Source organism: Rhinoderma darwinii, chromosome 2 (assembly GCF_050947455.1).
Source record: "Rhinoderma darwinii isolate aRhiDar2 chromosome 2, aRhiDar2.hap1, whole genome shotgun sequence".
NCBI classification, from domain to species: Eukaryota; Metazoa; Chordata; class Amphibia; order Anura; family Rhinodermatidae; genus Rhinoderma; species Rhinoderma darwinii.
Genome location: NC_134688.1, coordinates 448,655,719 through 448,676,779, shown reverse-complemented (window position 1 = coordinate 448,676,779; position 21,061 = coordinate 448,655,719). Strand labels below are relative to the sequence as shown.

Here is a 21,061-nt window from a genome sequence, read left to right as displayed (position 1 = left end):
GGATTGTGTGAGCTGTGCCCTCTAGCAGATGTCTCCACTCCCCCAGAGCCAATTTGATGGCCAGTATCTCCCGATCCCCAATAGAGTAGTTGTGCTCTGCAGACGACAAAAGTCTCGAATAATAGCCACATACTAGTGCCTTTTCTTTGGAGCTCCTCTGGAACAGAAGTGCACCTGCACCAACAGAAGAAGCATCCACCTCCAAAGAAAACTGCAGAGACACGTCAGAATGATGGAGGATCGAGGCTGAAGTGAAGGCTCTCTTGAGGCTAATAAATGCGGATTCTGCCTCTGGAGTCCACAGCTTGGCGTTCACACCCTTCTTGGTAAGGGTAGATATGGGAGCCATCAGTAATGAGAAGTTTGGGATAAACTGTCGGTAGAAATTGGCGAATCCCAGGAAACGCTGTATGGACCTAAGGCCCTAAGGCCACTCCAGAATTTACTTTACTTTCTCAGGATCCATCTTCAGACCTTGATCCGAGATGATGTAGCCCAGGAGGGGCGGAGAGTTCTTTTGAAAGACGCACTTCTCCAGCTTGGCATACAAGCGATTCTCCCTCAATCACAGTAGAACTTGACGGACATGCCACCGATGAGTCGGATCTGGGGAGAAAATCAAAATATCATCGAGATAAACTATAACACAGACATAGAGGTGATCTCGAAAGATATCATTGACGAATTCCTGGAAGACCGCGGGAGTGTTACACAGTCCGAATGGCATCACCAGGTATTCGTAGTGCCAGTCTCTATGCAAGTCTAGTTTTGAAAAAATCCTGGCTCCTCGTATACGGTCAAACAGCTCGGATATAAGTGGCAACGGGTATTTGTTCCTGCCCGTGATCTGGTTGAGACCACGGTAGTCAATACAGGGTCAAAGAGATCCTTCTTTCTTTTTAACGAAGAAGAACCCAGCCCCGGCCGGGGAGGAAGGCTTTCGTATAAAACCCCTCTCCAAATTCTCCTTGATATAGGCAGACATGGAGAGAGTCTCTGGCAAGGAGAGAGGATATACCCGTCCATGGGGGAGAGAGGCCTTTGGAACCAGTTCAATGGGGCAGTCATAAGTTTGATGTGGTGGCAGCGTCTGAGCCTCCCTCATGCTGAGGACATCCGCAAACTGAGTGAAATGGGTAGGCAGTCCCGCCAATGACTGAGGCAGAGGAGGCTGGGCAGGATGGACCTGCAACAGACAGTGACCGAGGCACTTGGAGCGCCATTGGAGAACCTCTCCGGAACTCCAGTTTAGGACTGGGGGAAGCAGTCGAAGCCAAGGCAGGCCCAGCAGAACAAGGGCAAAACAAGAAATGAAATTAGTTCAGAATGAAGGGCTCCAACTTGGAGCTTCAGTGGTTTCGTCTTAGATATGATCGGGTCGGGCAGAGGCAATCCATTCACAGAGGCAACAGCCAAAGATGTTTCCAGGGAAACGGTGGGCATCTGGAGATGATCCACTAGCTCCTTTTGGATGAAGTTTGCCGCGAACCCGGAGTCCATTTAGGCAGAAACCCGATGCGTCCTCACGCCGGATACTATAGTCACAGGAATGGTCAACTTGGAACAGAATGCTTTATTAGGTACCGTCCCACCTAGGGTTATCTCTCCAACCAATAATAGGCACTGGGGTCTATCTGGCCTCTTGGGACACAAACGCACAATATGGCCTCCGAGGCCGCAATACAGACAAAGTCCAGAAGTGCGTCTGTGGTGTCTCTCCTGGGATGACAATTTTACTCGGTCCATCTACATGGGATCCCCTGGTAGGATGACTGAGGAGGATAGTAGTGATTGCTGGAAAGTAGAATCCAGCCTAGGAAATCCTCTCTCCTGGAGAACTTCTTGGGAACGCTTGGGAACGCTCCCGGATCCTCATGTCAATCCTCATGTCAATCATCCAGGGTAGGTGGCAGATTGCGAGTGGTCAGCTCATCTTTAGTCCCTGCCAGAATGTGGCCACCAAAGCCTCGTTGTTCCAACTTAATTCAGCAGCCAGTGTTCGAAACTGTATAGCATACTCGCCCACGGAGAGGTTTCCCTGGTGTAGGGTCAGCAGGGATGCAGCAGCATAAGAAACTCTCCCAGGTTCCTCAAATATCGAATAGAAAGTCCGTAAAAAGCACTGCAAGTCATGGGTCTCCGGTCCCTGATGTTCCCACAAAGAATTTGCCCATGACAACTGTGGTTAGATCAAGCAGCCGATGAGTAACGGCATTCACCGACAGGAGGAGTTGGTCTTGCCGTGACTGAAGTTGCCGCAGGTTGCGCCAGATGTGCTGGATCACACTGGACTTGGCAGATGACACAGGACGTGGCAGGCTCAGGAACAAGAACACAGCACGGGATACAGGATAAAGGTAACAGGGCACTGGTAACAACAGGAACGGAATAATACTTAGGCCTTATTCACACGAACGTGTCCGTTTTGTGCGCATAAAAAAACGCAGCGTTTTTTCTGTGTTGTAGTTCTGTGTAACATCCGTGTACGATGCGTGTCTGCGTTTTTTACGCGCGTATGTCATCCGTATGTCAGGCGTTTTTTACGTCAGCAAAATAAGCTGAAAGAGGTGTTTTTCTTTTTCTCATCATTTCTTTAGCAGCTGTTGCGTGAATCACAGACAGCACACAGATTTACGTCCGTGTGCTGTCCGTGATTTTCATGCACCCATAGACTTCAATGGGTGCGTGATGCACAAAAAACGCACAACTATAGGACATGCAGTGAGTTTCATAGGTCCGTGTGACGTCAGTTGTTTTAAAGCACGTAACACGGTTGTGAGATACGCTCGTCTGAATAAGCCCTAAGGGACCATTTGCAAGATTGACATGGGATAAACTAACAACGCATCAGAAGGGCAGGGCCCTTTTTATAGTCCAGGGCATCATGGCAGTTGAAGATGATGACTCCCATTTGTGTGCGCGCTGGCTTTTTAAGAGCAGGAAGGAGATGCGAGCCAGCACTTACGGATCCATGGCTGCGACCGCCGGGGGGTGAGTAAGCCCCACGGTCCGCGGCCATGGATGCTACAATGTTGAGAAATAAAATACTTTAACTAGGGTGTTCTTTCTTTATCACACGACTGTATGTATATATACTGTAAGTATATATAAAATATATAGTGTGTATTTATATACATATATATATATATATATATATATATATATATATATATATATACACACTTATGTAAATAGTTTATTTTATTTTGTTTTGCGTGTGCATACCAATTCAGTAACATTATGATAATGATATGTGCAGCGATTATAACATTAATTTTACATTTTATTCTCTATTGCGCAATTTATTTATGTTGATTTATGGAGTGGAACTTTGCTTATAACCAGTAACAATCAGAAATTATCATTCAATGAAGTCACCTTACAAATGAAGTTAGGCCTTACAACATTGAACTGTAATTCTATTTAATTGGTGATGTGAAATGGTGTGTTTCCAGTTGACAGTACAAGATAAGGGCAAGCACTAGAGCATTTAATGCACCAAAGAACTGTAAACCTTAAGTGAAGCCTTAAACAAAAATCATGTAGACAATAAAATGGAGAACCACAATATATGACAAGATTTACATAATAATATAATAATATAAAAAATTTGTTGACATCAAATGTGATTTATGTTGCTGTCCTAAATCGCTCATTATTTAGGGTGCTTGTTGTGGTTTTGTAGTGTTTTTACTGCTGCGGTAATTTATTGCAACGGCCAGATGTTGCACCATAGTAAATGGGATTTTAGAAAAACACAATGGCTTGGTTTTCATAGCTTGTTGCTTTATTGATCGAGGATATGATACCGTTATATCACAGTTTTGCTGACGGTTTCTTATGGAGATCTATGGGTTAAGCAGTTAAAACGTGGACATTGGTTCTAATGTGCAGTAACATCATGCGCCATTCCATAGAGAAAGTTGTAGGAACATTTCCCTCAAAAATTTCCTTTAATGGCTTAAAGAAGCACTCCAGCGATTGTTTTTGTTCCAGCATAATAAATTATAAACTGGTAGTATAATCCAAAATGTTTTATTTTTTTTGCATGATTCAAGTTCTTGAATTTTACGATCGGCAGCCATCTTTGGCCTTCTTCTTCTTCTTTATCCCTGACATGCTCCCTCTTGTATCCCCAGGCCTTCCATAGTCACACCATTTTTACTATATTTCCCAAGGTACCCCATCAGTGGTGAGAGCAGCAGACATTGACTGATGGGCGTTTGTAGGCAGCCGGAAGTGGGTCACGCCTTCCGAACACAGAAACTGATCCTTTTGGATCACAGGATTTTACAGACAGAAATAAAAAATAAAAAGAGTAATATGAGAACCACTTGATGAATTGGCCCAATAGCTGGAGAATTCATGAAAAAAAATAATAATTACCGTAGAGCTATTTTAATGACGCAGATCTTTTTGGACTTGAGGATTTCTTTTTTTTTTCCGGGCTTCATTCCGGTAACCATAACATTTCTAGATTTTTTTCGGTATATAAGTTTTAGCGGTTAAGTTACATCATTTTTTTTTAGTGCAATGTGCAAAAAATTAATTTTCTTTAACCCCTTAAAGACCGGCCAATTAGAGTTTTTAATTTGATTTTTTTTTCCTCCCCGCCCTCCAAAAGCCATCAATTTTCTATTTCTTCATCGACATAGCCCTATGAGGGCTTGTTTTGTGCGGGACAAGTTGTAGTTTTTCATGGCAGCATTTATTGTACCGCATAATGTACTTGGAATCTGAAAAAATATTTGTGGGATTACACAATTTTTTTGGGGTTTTGTTTTTATGGCGTCCATCAAGCAGTAAAAACTACATATTCTCCTTATTCGGAAGGTTGGTACGATTATGGCGTTACCAAAGTTATATGTTTTGATTTATGCTTTACCATTTTTTTAAAAGATTAAACTATTTGCTAAAAAAAAAGATTTTTTTGTGTTGCCATATTCTGAGAGCCATAACTTTTTTATTTTTCCATTAATTTAAAGATGTGAGGGCTTTGTGGGGCAAGCTGTAGTTTTCACCAATAACATCTTGGGATACATGCGACTTTTTGATCACTTTTTATTCCTTTTTTTTGGAGCGGTAACGTGACCAAAAAACAGCAATTTGCATGTTTTATATATAATTTTTATGTCGTTCACCGAGCGGGCTAAATAACGCTACATGGTGATAGTTCGGATATTTACGGATGCAGAGATGCCAGTTATGTTAACTTTTAACATTGCTTTAGGAAAAAATTGGGAAAAGGGTGTTTCTTTGAACTTTTAATATTAAATTTTTTTTGGAACATTATAAAAATCTTTAATTAACTGGTTTTTTTTTTATTAGTCCCCCCTAGGGGACTTGAAGCAGCGATCGTTGGATCACTTGCATAATATACTGCAATATTAATGTATTGCAGTATATTGTGATTCTGCCGGAGTCAGGGCTTCAAAGGAGTACAAAGATGTCAGGCCTGAAGGCCTTTATGCGGCATTTAAGGTGTTAAGTGGGCGGATCAAAGTGATCTTTGTTTCCGCCCGTTGCAGTGAGGCGTCGGAAATACGTGACATGTCGTTAAAAGGTTAATGTATTTCTCCAAACACCTTGGATTGTGCTTTAAAGAGTACCTGTCACTAGGTACTACAAAGTGAGTTAGTGGTCCTACCTAATAGCCGCTGTGTCTGTGATTCCAGCCGTATTTGTCCTGTACTTGTGTGTCCCCCCGTTGCTGAGTTATGGACCCCTCTTTATTTAGCAACCAATATGGAAATGACCTGCTGGCTAGCCAAGTGGATTTGGCTGCCAGCGATCCTTAATGGGTGGAGCTAGCAGAAAGCCTCTAACGCTGACCTATGAGCATGAGCCTGCTTCCTTCAGACATTGCTAGGCCAGAGTCATCATGTGAGTCTTACGTGATGACGTTGGCCTCGGGGTGTCTGGAGGAAACAGCCTCACGCTGATATTTCAAAGTCAGAGGTTCAGTGGTAGCTCCGCCCATTGAGAATCACTGGCAGACAAACCCACTTGGCTAGCCAACGGGCCATTTGCATATTGGTTGATAAATAAAGAGGGGTCCGTAGCTCAGCAACAGGGGGACGCACAAGTACAGGACAAAACCGCTGGACTCACAGACACAGCAGCTATTAGGCAAGACTACAAACTCACTTTGTAGAACCTAGTGACAGGTCCTCTTTAAATTTATTTTATGGGTTGTAACGATTACAGGGATAAATAATATGTGTTTTTTATGCTTTATGATTTGGGATTTTAAAGATATTTGCTTGCAGTCATTCAATTGGAAACGTCATTTTTGAATACCAGGGTAGAAAAGTCTTTCCTGGTCATGTGAAAGACACACAAGTGCTTTTCTCATAAGGCCAGGATCACACACTTTTCATGTAGATTTTGTAGCAGTTTTTGAGCCAAACTCAGAAGTGGACACAAAAGAAAGGAGATGCATCAGTCTTTTCTTTATACATTTCCTTCCCTTTGGATCCACTTCTGGCTTTGGCCATAAACTGAACAAAAAACTGCATCAAAACTGTGTGTGTGATCCTGACCTAAGGGTGGATTCACATGCAGCAGATTTTGTTGCAGAAATTTCTGCCACTGAAAATCAATTCTATTTGTCTGAATGGAACTTGCAGAAATCCATGTACATACTGCAGAATTAAATTCAGAGGAATGATTTTCAGTTGCAAAAATTTCTGCAACAAAATGTGCCGTGTGTGAATTTCCCCTAAGTAGAAGTGTGGAGGCTGCTTCATATTAACATCCATGGTGTTGGAATGGGATAGATAGATAGATAGATAGATAGATAGATAGATAGATAGATAGATAGATAGATAGATAGATAGATAGATAGATAGATAGATAGATAGATAGATAGATAGATAGATAGATAGATAGATAGAGAGATAGATAGAGAGATAGATAAAGCTGTAGTAAAAATATTGTATAAAAAATCTATAAATAAATCATCATTATAAAGCATAGCGACGCACCTACTTGCTCCCTTTGTAATGGTCCATGTTTGTAGACATGTTTTACATGTGAAATGTTGTCTTTGTTATAAAATAATATTTTCTTCGGCGTCTCCACAAAGTGCAGAAACAGACAGAAGAATCAAACGAAATTAAACAATTTTAAAGTTCATTTATGCACAATGGGCGAAGTAATTTGCCTTTTCAAGCTTAGGCATTTTTAATGTAGCAATCTACTCAGGCTGAAATAAATGTGTCCCTCCAGAGATATATTCTTTTCAAGAAGACATATTAGGTGTTGCGTGACTATATATTTCCTTAATTTGTCCTCCTCTCTTCTCTGAAATGCATTTACTTTGTTCAGCCAAAATATGCTTTCTTTTGTGCTGTTTCAGCTCCTTTGTAGTTAATGTAGCTGAGAAAAGTCAAGCTTATTCTTTCTGCTTCATATATCATCAACAACGGTGGCCGGATAGCAGAAATGATTATCAATAGGAGGATGATTATATCTGGTAATGAGGTATGAAAAGAAAAATTATGTATATAGGGAAATACAGATATGCAGCCTTTGCATAGTATGCACCAAATACATTGGACAAGAAAAAATTTCGGCAATGATTTTTAATAGAAAGAAAGAAGAAACGAAAGTGAGAGTAAAGGCTCTTTTACCCTGGCAGATGATCGGCCAAGCGCTCACACGATAGATCATTCACGTTGAACTGCTTGTTGTCTGTGTAAAAAAAAAAGCAAACACTTGCTTGTCAGCTGATCACATCTTTAAAGGTGTTTTCCAATCAGAGACAATTATGACATATCCACAGGATATGTCATAAATGTCAGATAGATGCGGGTCCCACCTCTGGTACCAGCACCTGTCTCTAGATGGGGGCCCCCTAAACCCCGTTCTATGTTCCCGCTGATGCTTGTGATTCCCGCATGCGAGCTACGCTGTTTCTGAAACTACCATTCACTTCTATGGGACTTACGGAAATAGCATAGCTCAGGTTTAGGGGGCCCTGTTCTAGAGATAGGTGCAGGTCACAGAGGTGGGACCCGCATCTATCTGACATTTATGACATATCCTGTGGATATGTCATAAATATCCCTGATAGCAAAACCCCTTTGACGCGAACAAAAAAAATCCTTGTTTGTCGGCAGCACACCTTGCTGTGTGAATAGGGCATGTGCTGCCGGCAATATGCAAACTGTGTGTGGACAAATCATATATCAAAGAGGTAAGCCGGCACTACTCACATACACATTCTGAGTCTTTGTCAGTGCTGAGACTAGTGGATCCAGAAATGGTGCTCAATATAAAAATGGAATATGGAATATAATAGTAGATATTAGTATGGAGTATTAACAAACCAGATTCGGCATACAGACCATTTAGTGTCATGTGACTCGAAATGGTCCCTTGGACAAATCTTTATAAGCTTTTCTTAAAAAGAAAATACAATGAGATACACATAGCTAAAGATTACAAAATAGACATATTCAGAACATTGTTACTACATAACAACATTTATTCTAAACACTATGTTGACCATATACCTCATTCTACCTCTAAGCTCCCTCCCCTCATATCCCCCCTCTCTCATGTGTCACACTGCCTGGATATTGGGGTACTCTTTATAATTATATTTTTGGAATATACTTTCTCGTTCCTCTAATGAGAATAACAGATCTATAACTGTTTTCCATCTTTTATCTAGATTATAATTTATTGCTGGCAGATCAATTTTACCTGTATATTCCAGGCAGATCAGACGCCTCAGCATGTTCCTAAAATATATATATGTTGGCGCTAGATGATAGATCCATTGATACAATATAGTTTTCTTTGCAGCCAACAAAATTACATGAAGGGAATCTCTATCTTTTTTTCTTATCTCCTTTTTTGATATCCTCAACTTGCAATACGAAAAACCATGGGTTCTTTATGGTTTCATTCCCAACACCTTATTGATCAGTTTATGTACCTCATCCCAAAACTCTTTCAATGATGGGCAAAACCAGAGACTATGTATTAAGTCGGATTTTTCCTTGCTGCACTTAGGACAGCTCGCAATATACCCAGGTACAGTGAAGGAAATAAGTATTTGATCCCTTGCTGATTGTGTAAGTTTGCCCACTGTCAAAGACATGAACAGTCTAGAATTTTTAGGCTAGGTTAATTTTACCAGTGAGAGATAGATTATATAAAAAATAAAAAAGAACGTCACATAGTCAAAATTATATATATTTTTTTTGCATTGTGCACAGAGAAATAAGTATTTGATCCCTTTGGCAAACAAGACTTAATACCTGGTGGCAAAACCCTTGTTGGCAAGCACAGCAGTCAGACATTTTTTGTAGTTGATGATGAGGTTTGCACACATGTTAGATGGAATTTTGGCCCACTCCTCTTTGCAGATCATCTGTAAATCATTAAGATTCGAGGCTGTCGCTTGGCAACTCAGATCTTCAGCTCCCTCCATAAGTTTTCGATGGGATTATGGTCTGGAGACTGGCTAGGCCACTCCATGACCTTAATGTGCTTCTTTTTGAGCCACTCCTTTGTTGCCTTGGCTGTATGTTTCGGGTCATTGTCGTGCTGGAAGACCCAGCCACGAGCCATTTTTAATGTCCTGGTGGAGGGAAGGAGGTTGTCACTCAGGATTTGACGGTACATGGCTCCATCCATTCTCCCATTGATGCGGTGAAGTAGTCCTGTGCCCTTAGCAGAGAAACACCCCCAAAACATAATGTTTCCACCTCCATGCTTGACAGTGGGGACGGTGTTCTTTGGGTCATAGGCAGCATTTCTCTTCCCCCAAACACGGCGAGTTGAGTTAATGCCAAAGAGCTCAATTTTAGTCTCATCTGACTACAGCACCTTCTCCCAATCACTCTCAGAATCATCCAGATGTTCATTTGCAAACTTCAGATGGGCCTGTACATGTGCCTTTTTGAGCAGGTGGACCTTGCGGGCACTGCAGGATTTTAATCCATTACGGCGTAATGTGTTACCAATGATTTTCTTGGTGACTGTGGTCCCAGCTGCCTTGAGATCATTAACAAGTTCCCCCTGTGTAGTTTTCGGCTGAGCTCTCACCTTCCTCAGGATCAAGGATACCCCACGAGGTGAGATTTTGCATGGAGCCCCAGATCGATGTCGATTGACAGTCATTTTGTATGTCTTCCATTTTCTTACTATTGCACCAACAGTTGTCTCCTTCTCACCCAGCGTCTTACTTATGGTTTTGTAGCCCATTCCAGCGTTTTGCAGGTCTCTGATCTTGTCCCTGACATCCTTAGAAAGCTCTTTGGTCTTGCCCATGTTGTAGAGGTTAGAGTCGGACTGATTAATTGAGTCTGTGGACAGGAGTCTTTTATACAGGTGACCATTTAAGACAGCTGTCTTTCATGCAGGCACCAAGTTGATTTGGAGCGTGTATGTGGTTTGGAGGAGGCTGAACTCTTAATGGTTGGTAGGGGATCAAATACTTATTTCTCTATGCACAATGCAAATAAATATATATAATTTTGACTATGTGATTTTTTTTTATATAATCTATCTCTCACTGGTAAAATTAACCAAGCCTAAAAATTCTAGACTGTTCATGTCTTTGACAGTGGGCAAACTTACAAAATCAGCAAGAGATCAAATACTTATTTCCTTCACTGTATATACTTCTACAGAGGCTTATAAAAAGCATATATTGCCTGATGCATAATTTTCCAGTATAGCTCTCTCCAATTTTCTGATGTGGTTATTGTTTTTATTTTATTATAGGCTTTCCTTAGATATTCAAAAATAATCTCTGTGTTTTCCTTTAGGTTCAAAGAGCTTTTCCATTTTTTGCCAACATCATACTCCATTTTTTCATAGCCTATATTTAACATCAGGCATTTATATATAGTTGATATTTTTTTTACCATTATTATGCATTCTCACCAAATTATTGTATTGGATGTTTATCACGTTCAAAAGCTCTCTTGTGGACTGAAAAAGTTCATTGAGCTCATGTGTAATTCTGATATAGTTAAGAAAATATTTAACTGGTACATCATTAATTGCTCGTATGTCATTAAAAGATATTAATTTCCCTTGCATATCAATATCACCAATATTCCTTACACATTTTCCCTCCATATCAGACCACATTTGCCTACGTATAGATAATAAGGTCAGACGGGGGTAGTTCTTCAATGACAACTCATAGTCATGATAGAATGGGAGATTATATCTCCTCCTAACATTCTTCAAAACTGCAAAGGTATTTCTGAACAATATACAGACTTACTGTTTTGCAGACATATCAACTCTCCTTGTATACATCAAACCCTGCAATGGGATTGGGAGTGCAAGCGCCTGCTCTATAGCTAGATCTGTTAGGAATGGCTCCTTTTCCCACCATTCTGTAATGTACCTTAAGATACAAGCCAAATTATATTGCCTTATACTTGGTAAAGCTATACCCCCTTGACTTTATTCAATATATAGTTTAATTCTAGATACCCTTGTTCTACGGTTCCTCCATATGAATCTCAAAAAGCTACTCTCAACCCTTCTGACATCACAATGCCTCATCAATAAAGGTAACATCTGTAGGGGTACATTAGTCTAGTAAAACTGATTATTTTAATTAGTTGGCATCTACCAAAGATTGAAAGTGGCAAATCACTCCATTTTTTTAACTCTAGTTCTATTTTATCAATAATCGGCGTAAAATCACTTCCATATATTCTATTTACATCTCTATTTAACTTAATCCCAGGATATGTAATTTCTTCTTGTGCTAAATGCATTTTAATGCGCTTATTCCAAGAGATATCAGCATCCCTTCTCAACATCAAAAACTTTGATTTAAATTGGTTTACTTTATATCCTGATATATCTCCAAACTTTTCCAAGATATGATTAATTTCCCCTATACTATTCTGAACGTTCTTTACAAACATTAACAGATCGTCAGTGAACAATGATAGTTTTATTTCAATCTCTCTGATCTTAATCCCCTCTATCTTTTTGTTTTCTAACAAGTTTAAAGCCAGGGGCTCAATAGCCAAATCGAACAGTAATGGTGACATTGGGCACCTCTGCCTAGCTCCCCTCTACAAAGAAAAGGAACCAGACAGGGACCCTGCTTCTCTAACTTGGGCCCTGGGATCCAGGTATAGATTACTCAGAAAACTTCCAAAGCTTCCCCTGATTCCTATCTTTTCCAGAACCCTGAAGAGCCGGGCCCAAGACACATTATCAAATGCTTTTTCTGCATCGAAGGAAATTATTGCAGCATTTTGCATTTCCAGTGTCCTGGGTCTGGCCCAATCAAGAACCACCAATAATTTTCTGATAGTTTTATTACTCGACCTCCCCTTTACAAACCCTGCTTGGTGCTCTCCTACCAATTCCCGCATGTAAACAGCCAACCTGTTTGCCAATATTTTAGTTAATAATTTAATGTCATAATTCAGCAAGGATATAGGTCTATACAATGATGGTAAGATTGGATCTTTATCTTTTTTTTGCTATTACTGTTATAAAGGCCAGGTTGCAGGAGAGCATTTTCTTTTCCTCTAGAAAAAGCATTTCGGGAAATATTTCTAAAGTATCCCCTATTTTAGTTTTTAACATCCTGAAAAATTCTGAGGAATAACCATCAGGACCTGCTGCTTTGTTTACTGACAATCTGTCAATTGCTTTCAAGATTTCTGATTTGGTCACTTCTTTATTTAGGTTAGCCAGCTCTTCTTTGTCTTCTTCATTTATTGAGCTTAGTACTACTCAAGAATTTTTCTAATTTCTTTTCTTCATCTAGGGATGTTTTTTTTTTCATATAAGGTCTTATAATATTGCGCAAAGACATTTACAATTTGACTTGGATTATTAACTACTTTATGATCTATTGTGTTTATAGCACTGATATCGTTTTTACTAATATATGGTTGTTATTATAATGTTTACTAGTCACCACTAAGTCCTTGGTATTCTTTTTTTTTTAATCCCTGAACATAGGATATAATTCATCCCCTCATTACCACCTTCCCTATTTCCCACAAGAGCTGACAAATTTTGTGTGTTAATATCCCATTTTAACCTGCTGACAGTACCTAAATAAAGTCTGCAACTTACTGTATGGGTGAGTGCCGTGTACTACTTCCACTTTGGATTGTTTGGGGACAAAGACACTAAAATAGTGAAAATGACCGGCACGGATATCACCCAGATCACTTATGTGGCTTATATTCGATTATCATTCCTTATCCACAAATAGACCCATACAGATAATAAGCCTTGCAGATTGTGCAGATTGTTATACTGCTATATGTATGGGGACAAATGATAGTATTAATGATCATTCGTCCCCACACTTGTGATTATTGCTCTATGTAATTTGCGCTAAGCGAGTGCCGATCGACAAAGAAAGAAAGAAAGAAAGGAAGAAAGAGAACATGTTTTATAATCCTCTCTTATAATGAGGCTTGGGTAAATAAAATGTGACTGTATGCTGCAGTGCTAACTAAGGTGCATAATAGCAAAAACAAAAAACAAAAAAAGGCCTAAAACATAATAAGTCAACATATTATGTAAAATGTTAAACGTCTTCAGCGAGTTATGAGACTCTAAAAGTGTGAAAAATGTCAATAATTTCTGGGCAAATTTAGGCTATGTTTACACAGAGTTTTTTGACGGGTTTTTTGACGCGTCAAAACACGTCAAAAACGGCCCGAAAATGCCTCCCATTGATTTCAATGGGAGGCGGGGGCAGTTTTCTCCCGCGAGTGGTAAAACCGCCTCGCGGGAGAAAGGAGGGACATGCCCTATCTTCAGGTGTTTATGCCTCTGACCTCCCATTGACTTCAATGGGAGGCAGAGAAAGCGTATTTCGCTGCGTTTTATGCCCGCGGCGCTAAATGGCCGCTGGCCAAAAACGCTGCGAAAAATGCTGCGAAAATCGGCGTGCAGGGAGAGGAAAATCTGCCTCAAACTTCGAAAGGAAATTTGAGGCATAAATTCCGCCTGCAAAAAACTCTGTGTGAACATAGCCTTAGACTTGCATCTGTTGTGAAATTAAATTGAATTGATGCTGAGAAGCAGATCTAAGGAAAGTTTGGAGAAAAAAATTGCTATAAGTTAGTGATACAACAGATCTTGCATGGCTCTATATAATGTTAACTGCGGAGGATTAGACGAGATCTGCAATTAGCGGAGATAAAGAGTGAAACTAGGACATGCACTGAGAAATAATAGAGTTATGAGTGACATTGACAAGACATTGAGTCTCAGCGTTGAGATTCACATTACTAATGTTTTAAAAGCTTGCTAAAAATAAATGTTAGTATTAAATTCCAGTGTGAATTTCCATCTTTTACATGAATCACCTAAATGTAATTTAAAAGAGACTCTTTAACCTCCGAAAAACCCCCTATACTACAATAACCAATTATAGCTTAAACTACGCTAATTCTGAATCTGTATTTCTTTATCTTTTTACTCACTTGCTCTCCCCCGGTGTTAGCCCACAAACAGGCCTAGTGCTGCATGCTGATGCATTGCATTGATGGGACTCCTAAGCTCGCAAGATAATGGAGAGGAATTCGTCATCAGCATTCAGCACACGACATGTTTGCTGGCTTAGGTTGAGTTCACACAGGGCATATACACTGCGTAAATGCACACAGCGTATCCCCCCTGAGCACTGCAGGGAATTCCGGGCGAAAAACCGCACAAAACTTTGATGCAGTTTTTCGCCCGGATTGTCTGCTGCAGAAACTGTGACGTTTCATCCCAGGAGACGGCTGCAGCCTGTGATTGGCTGCAGCGGTGGTCACATGGGATGAAGCATCATTCCAGGAGGCCGGCCCTCTGACCTCATCCAGGCCGGCCTCCTAGGATGATGTTTCCTCCCATATGATCGCCGCTAGAGCCTCTGATTGGCTGGAGAAGGAACAACAGACTTCTGGGTAAGTATAAGATGTATTTTTTTCTGAGTTGCATTTTTTGCGGCAAAATAGCTGCGAACTCACCGCAAATAATGCAACAACAGCTATTTGTTCGCGGGTTTGACCTTCTCATTGAATTCAATGGGGGAAAACCCGCAGCAAATAAGCAGCGTTTACGCAAATACAATTGACATTTGTCTTATTTTCCGCTCAGTATTTATGCAGCGTGTGGATGAGATTTGTTCTCACTCATTCACTTTGCTGCTATTATGCTGCAGATTTTCGGCGACTAATTCTGTTGCTGAAAATCCGAAGTATTTACTCAACATGTGAACTGACCAGTATAGTGAGTGAATGCCAGTGAGTAGAAGTGTCTCCTAAAGAGGTTCTGTCACCACATTATAAGTGGCCTATCTTCTACATAATGTGAGCGGCGCTGTAATGTAGATTACAGCAGTGTAAGCAAGATCACGCTTGCTGTCATTAAGTCCCACACAAACGTTACCGAAGTGTCTGAAGGGATTGTGAATAGACATCGCGTCCTGGCTGGAGGCAATGTCTATTTACTGTCAAGACACTTCAATAACATTAATGTGTGAGCATGTCACTGCACATCATGATCTAGCAAGGTCACTATGTGCTGAGTAAATGAATGGAGAGACGTGTATGGCGCTGATTGGTCACTGATTGGTCAGCGTCATACACCTCTCTCCGCAACGCTGACTTGGTCAAAAGCTAAAAAACGCCCAGATGGGCATTAAGAAACACATTAGCATAAATCTAAAATAGGTCATAACTCAGTCAAAATTGATTGTTTTTCTAAATAAAAACCACTGCTGTAATCTACATTACAGTGCCGATCACATTATGTACAAGATAGGGCACTTATAATGTGGTGAAAGAGCCTTTTTAAGCTATTAACTGATTTTTGTAGTTTAGTAGGGTTTTTGGAGGTGGCAGCGTCTCTTTAACCCTTTCATGCCGACAATCTGTACATAGATGTCCTTTTCGCACATACGCCGTGCTGCCAGGACGTGTATATACAGATCTCTGTTCCAGTCGGCATAGCGCTGTGAAAAGTGCTCGGACGCTGGCTATTTCAGTGTCTGCGGCTCCCCAGCAACCTGTTCTCTGACAGCCGAACCGATTGGTTCAGCTACAGAGAATATGATCACCGGTATTAACCGCTTCCTGACCGCCCACAGTAAATTCACGTCGGCGCTTGCTGGGCTCTGTGCAGCGCCGAAGTGAATTCACAGTGGGTGTTAAAAGCGCGATCCGGGTGTCTCAGAGTACTGCTGACACCCGGATCGCGCTGTCAACCCCTGCCTCTGGTCCCAGAGACATGACCGGGACCTGATTGGTTCAGGTCCTGATCATGTGATCGTTGGGAACTTTGTTGTAGCAACAAACTGGAAAGTTTGTTGCTACAACAAACTTTCCCGAGGACCGATTGTGGCTGCTGCCGTCGGTTGCATGGCAAAACCGGAGGCCATAAAACGGCCTCCGGTCTGCCATTCATGGAAGCCTATGAGGACCAGCTGGTCCTCATAGGCTTCCTGTCAGTGTGACTGCCAACGTCACACTGACAGTTTATAACACGTTACACTACCTAGGTAGTGCAATATGTTATAGCAGCCATCAGTGCTGCAGGTCTTCAAGTAAAACAAGTAAAAAAAAAAAGTTATAAAAATGTTTTATAAAAGTGTAAAAACAAGTTATAAGTTAAAAAAACATTAAAATGCTTTTTTTCCCATAATAAGTCTTTTATTATAGGAAAAAAAATAAAACGTTAAAAAAGTACACATATTTGGTATCACCGCATTCGTAACAACCTCATCTATAAGGGTGCGGCCAGACGTTGCGGCGTTTTTCCGCTGCAAATGTTGGTGCAGATTTGGGGCAATTACGCAACGAATCTGCACCAACATTTGCATATTTGACAGGTAATTCAGATGTTGCCGAAAAGACAGCGGACGTGCCACAGATTTCAGTTTCTGCATTGCAAAGGCTGAAATCCGCAGTGAAATTCCGCTTCTTCTCCACAGGTCAGTGCATGCTACAGAGGGAAAATTCCGCACCGCAGCCTATGGTCCGCAGCGGAGTTTTCCACAACGTCTGAACTACCTTCCCTAAAAATGTATTGAAACAACTGTAAGAAACGGCCGCAGGAGAATTCCATTGCGGACTGTCCGCAGCGGAATTCAACAGCAATTCCGCCACGTCTGGCTGTGCCCTAAAACTATAATATTATTTTTCCCGCACTGTGAACACCGCAAAAAATAATTAAAAAACTATACTAGCGTCACAATTTTTTTGGGTCATCACCCCTCCCAAAATATAGAATAAAAAGTGATCAAAAATTTGCATGTACCCCAAAATAGTACCAATAAAAACTACAACCCGTCCCGCAAAAAACAAGCCCTCACACAGCTTTTTAGACCGAAAAATAAAAAAATTATGGCTCTCAGAATATGGTGACACGGAAAATAAATAATTTTATAGAAAAGTGATTTTATTGCGCAAACGCCACAAAACATTAAAAAAACTATATACATATGGTATTGCCGTAATCGTACCGACCTGCAGAATAAAGTAAAATGTAATTTATAGTGCACAGTGATTACTGTAAAAAAAAGGATAAAAAAGATTGTCAAAATGTATGGGTTTTTTTTGCAAAAAAATCGAATAAAAAGTGATCAAAAAATCACATGTACCCTAAAATGGTACCAATGAAAACTACAGATTGTAACATAACAAACAAGCTCTCGCACGGCTCCCGTGGAGAAAAAAATTAAAAAAAGTTCTGCGGCTCAGAATATAACGACAGAAATTGTGCAGGGTGTCCAAAAGCGGATAAGATTGGGCACCATTAATCAGTGTGACACCGGACACATATCTAGAAATTATTATTTATTTACCGCATGATTGTACCCTCTTATTATGCCCTGATGTAATCCCCACAGATTACATATACCCCCACATTATAAACTGAAATAACAGCAAAACCCCAAACAGAACTATTACCAAGCAAAATCTGCGCTCCAAAAGCCAAATGGTGCTCCTTCACTTCTGAGCTCTGCCGTGGGTCCAAACAGCAGTTTATTACCACATATGGGGTATTGCCAGAATCGTGAGAAATAGCTTTACAAGTTTTGGGGTGCTTTATATTATTTATTCCTTGTAAAAATGACATTTTTAAATATTTTTTCAGAAAAAAAGTAGATTTTCATTTTCCCAGACATATTCCAATAAATAAAGCAAAAGACCTGTCGGGTCAAGATGCTAACTATACCCCTAGATAAATTCCTTGAGTGTAGTTTCCAAAACCACTTCAAACCTGACATGGTGCCTAAAATATATTCTAAAAAAAGGAGACCCGAAATTCCTCTAGGTGCTCCTTTGCTTCTGAAACCTGTTTTTCAGTCCATTACCACACTAGAGCCACATGTGGGATATTTCTAAAAACTGCAGAATCTGGGCAATAAATATTGAGTTGCATTTCTCAGAAAAAAATGTATTACAAATTAATTTCGGCAAAAAAAATAAATTTGTACATTTCACCTCTACTTTGCTTTAATTCCTGCGAAGCACCTAAAGGGTTAATAAACTTTCTGAATGCTGTTTTGAATACTTTGAGGGGTGCAGTTTTTAAAATGGGGTGATTTATGGGGTCTATCTAGTACATAAGGCCCTCAAATCCACTTCAGAACTGAACTGGTCCTTGACAAAATAGCCTTTTGAAATTTTCTTGAAAATGTGAGAAATTGCTGCTAAAGTTCTAAGCGTTGTAACGTCCTAGAAAAATAAAATAATGTTCAAAAAACGATGCAAACATAAAGTAGACATATCGGGGATGTTAAATAACAAAAATTTTGTGTGGTATTACTATCTGTTTTACAAGTAGATTCCATTTAAAATTAGAAAAATTATAATTTTTGCAAATTTTCTTTACATTTTGGTGTTTTTCACAAATAAGCTATGAATTTATTGACTAAACTTTTCCACTAACGTAAAGTACAATATGTCACGAGAAAACAATCTCTGAATCGCTTGGATAGGCAAAAGCATTCTAGAGTTATTACCACATAAAATGACACATGTCAGATTTGAAAAAATGGGGCTTGGTCATTGAGGTATCAATGACCCTTGGTCCTGAAGGGTTAAGAATGGTGCAGTTCGCTTTGTTTTTTCTACAATTCCTAACGTCATAAATATCTCTATTTTTGCAGAGCCCTGTAATGAATCCGGCTTCCAGTGTAACAGTGGAGAGTGTGTCTTATTGAGCAGTGTATGTGATCGACATACAGACTGTCGAGATGGTTCCGATGAAGCACAATGTGGTAAGATTTTCTATACAGTGTTATATGAAAGAGGGGGGCTCAAATGCTATTGTAATAGATAAGTGTAATGGTGCTGCTCTCCTGCTGATGTGCAAAATCGCAGTCAACTTGGCTAAACTGGGGTGCAGAGTCTAAGGGATTCCTGCTTTTAACCCTTTAAACTCCATTCAGAGATGTGAACTTTGCTGTGGGGAATTCCCAGGTCACAGTTCCTGGAGCAGTCACAAACTTTAAAGGGCAGGTTGAGTAAAGGCATAAATGGGAGGCACAGAGAAGTTGTAGTCAGTTATCAGTCTAAGAGGCGAAAAAAACAGGCAGATGCAGGGTAAATCCAAGAAGCTTAGTCAAACAAGCCAGATCAGAACATAAATTTCACTATATAATATCACGCAGGAACCATCATAGTACAACTATTTTCTGTCACTGAAGCCATACACCAGAGAAGTTCATATAGGGTGCCTAGCACTCTGATTGGCCAGCCAGCCAAGCCTCTTAATTGGACAAACGTCTGTAACTTTACTGGCGATTTGGCGGTCTGCTTACCCTTCGGTTGATGTACTGAGTGGCCCCGCCCTGACAATGGAACGGGTCAAGGTAGGGTGTAGTGTAGTGTAGTGGCTCAATCATGTTAACTTTACAAAGATACAATTACTAGATGGAGCTCTGTCACCTCGAATGGCATTAGAATCATCAAAATTGGGCAGATCGTAGGGTTCACAGAACTTGAGAGGCAGTCTCGGTCTGACTCAGATTGTCATTACTCCAATGATTTCCTGTCCCCAATGGGGCTCATCTCAAACACACTAGTGCCAATTTAATGGGAAGCTAATTAAGACAATATGGAAGTGTGGAAGGAAACCAAGTACACAAAGGAAACCCATGCAAACACGAGGAGAACATACAAACTCCGTGTAGATGTTGCCTTTGATCAGATTTGATCCCAGGACCCTAGTGCTGCAAGAGAACAGTGATAGCCACTGAGCCACCATGTTGCCCAGGAACCAACATACAGATGTGTTCACCCTCACCTTTGCTTGAATTTGGTTAAGGACTCCAATTTCACATGAAACAATTCAATACAATATAACCACATAAGCTAGCAAAACCCTTGACAGGCTGCAATTCATATCACAACCACTGGGTGGCCACACATATATATAGGATAGACATCTCGTGACAATCACAAAATCACGATTCTTTTCAAAGCTGTCATCTCCCGCCACATATCTCAGGATGTGTTAAGATAAGAGGAAAGGTAAGGAAGGACACTTCTGTATATCAATACTTCATTTTTAAAGTCTGTATAGATTCCACTCAGTATTACATCATCTCATATGGCAGTACATGAAGTCAGTACCAGCAAGTTGGTGGGCCATAGTTTGCCAAGCTAATTTCTCGCTTAGGGATAATGCGTTGCAACTGAGAGGTCCAGTGAGAAAAGAATAAAGAATATTAGGAGATGAAAAAATAAATGAATTTGTTAAACTGCAATAATTCATACATCAGAGTTAAATATACACATGATCCCATTTTAAGCATCTCTTAAAATAGTTAAATATCATACTTGGGGGTCACATGATTCAAAGATAGTTTTGGTTCTCCTGGCCTTCTTCTGTAGCATAAAACCCAAATAGCATTGTCATGATCTACCAGGATATCTGTATATATAGGTCTCCCTCTGCTGGATCGTGTAATATCTCTCAAAGGACACATTACTTCATATAGATGACTTATTGCATCATGACAGCACCCAGGCCAGGAGCACCCTCCAAAATGTGTAAATTGTATGACCCAAAATAAATGAGATTTTGGGTGGTGGGA

At 40.3% G+C, this 21,061-nt stretch overlaps 1 protein-coding gene across 1 annotated transcript in view; it reads left to right on the top strand.

Annotated features, from left to right (window-relative positions):
• Positions 1-21,061, top strand: part of TMPRSS15 (transmembrane serine protease 15) — a 259,431-nt gene that overhangs the window by 169,684 nt on the left and 68,686 nt on the right. Inside the window, exon 18 of the mRNA XM_075851216.1 lies at positions 19,130-19,240. Coding sequence (XP_075707331.1) covers positions 19,130-19,240 — 111 coding nt within the window. The remainder of the gene's footprint in view (positions 1-19,129; positions 19,241-21,061) is intronic.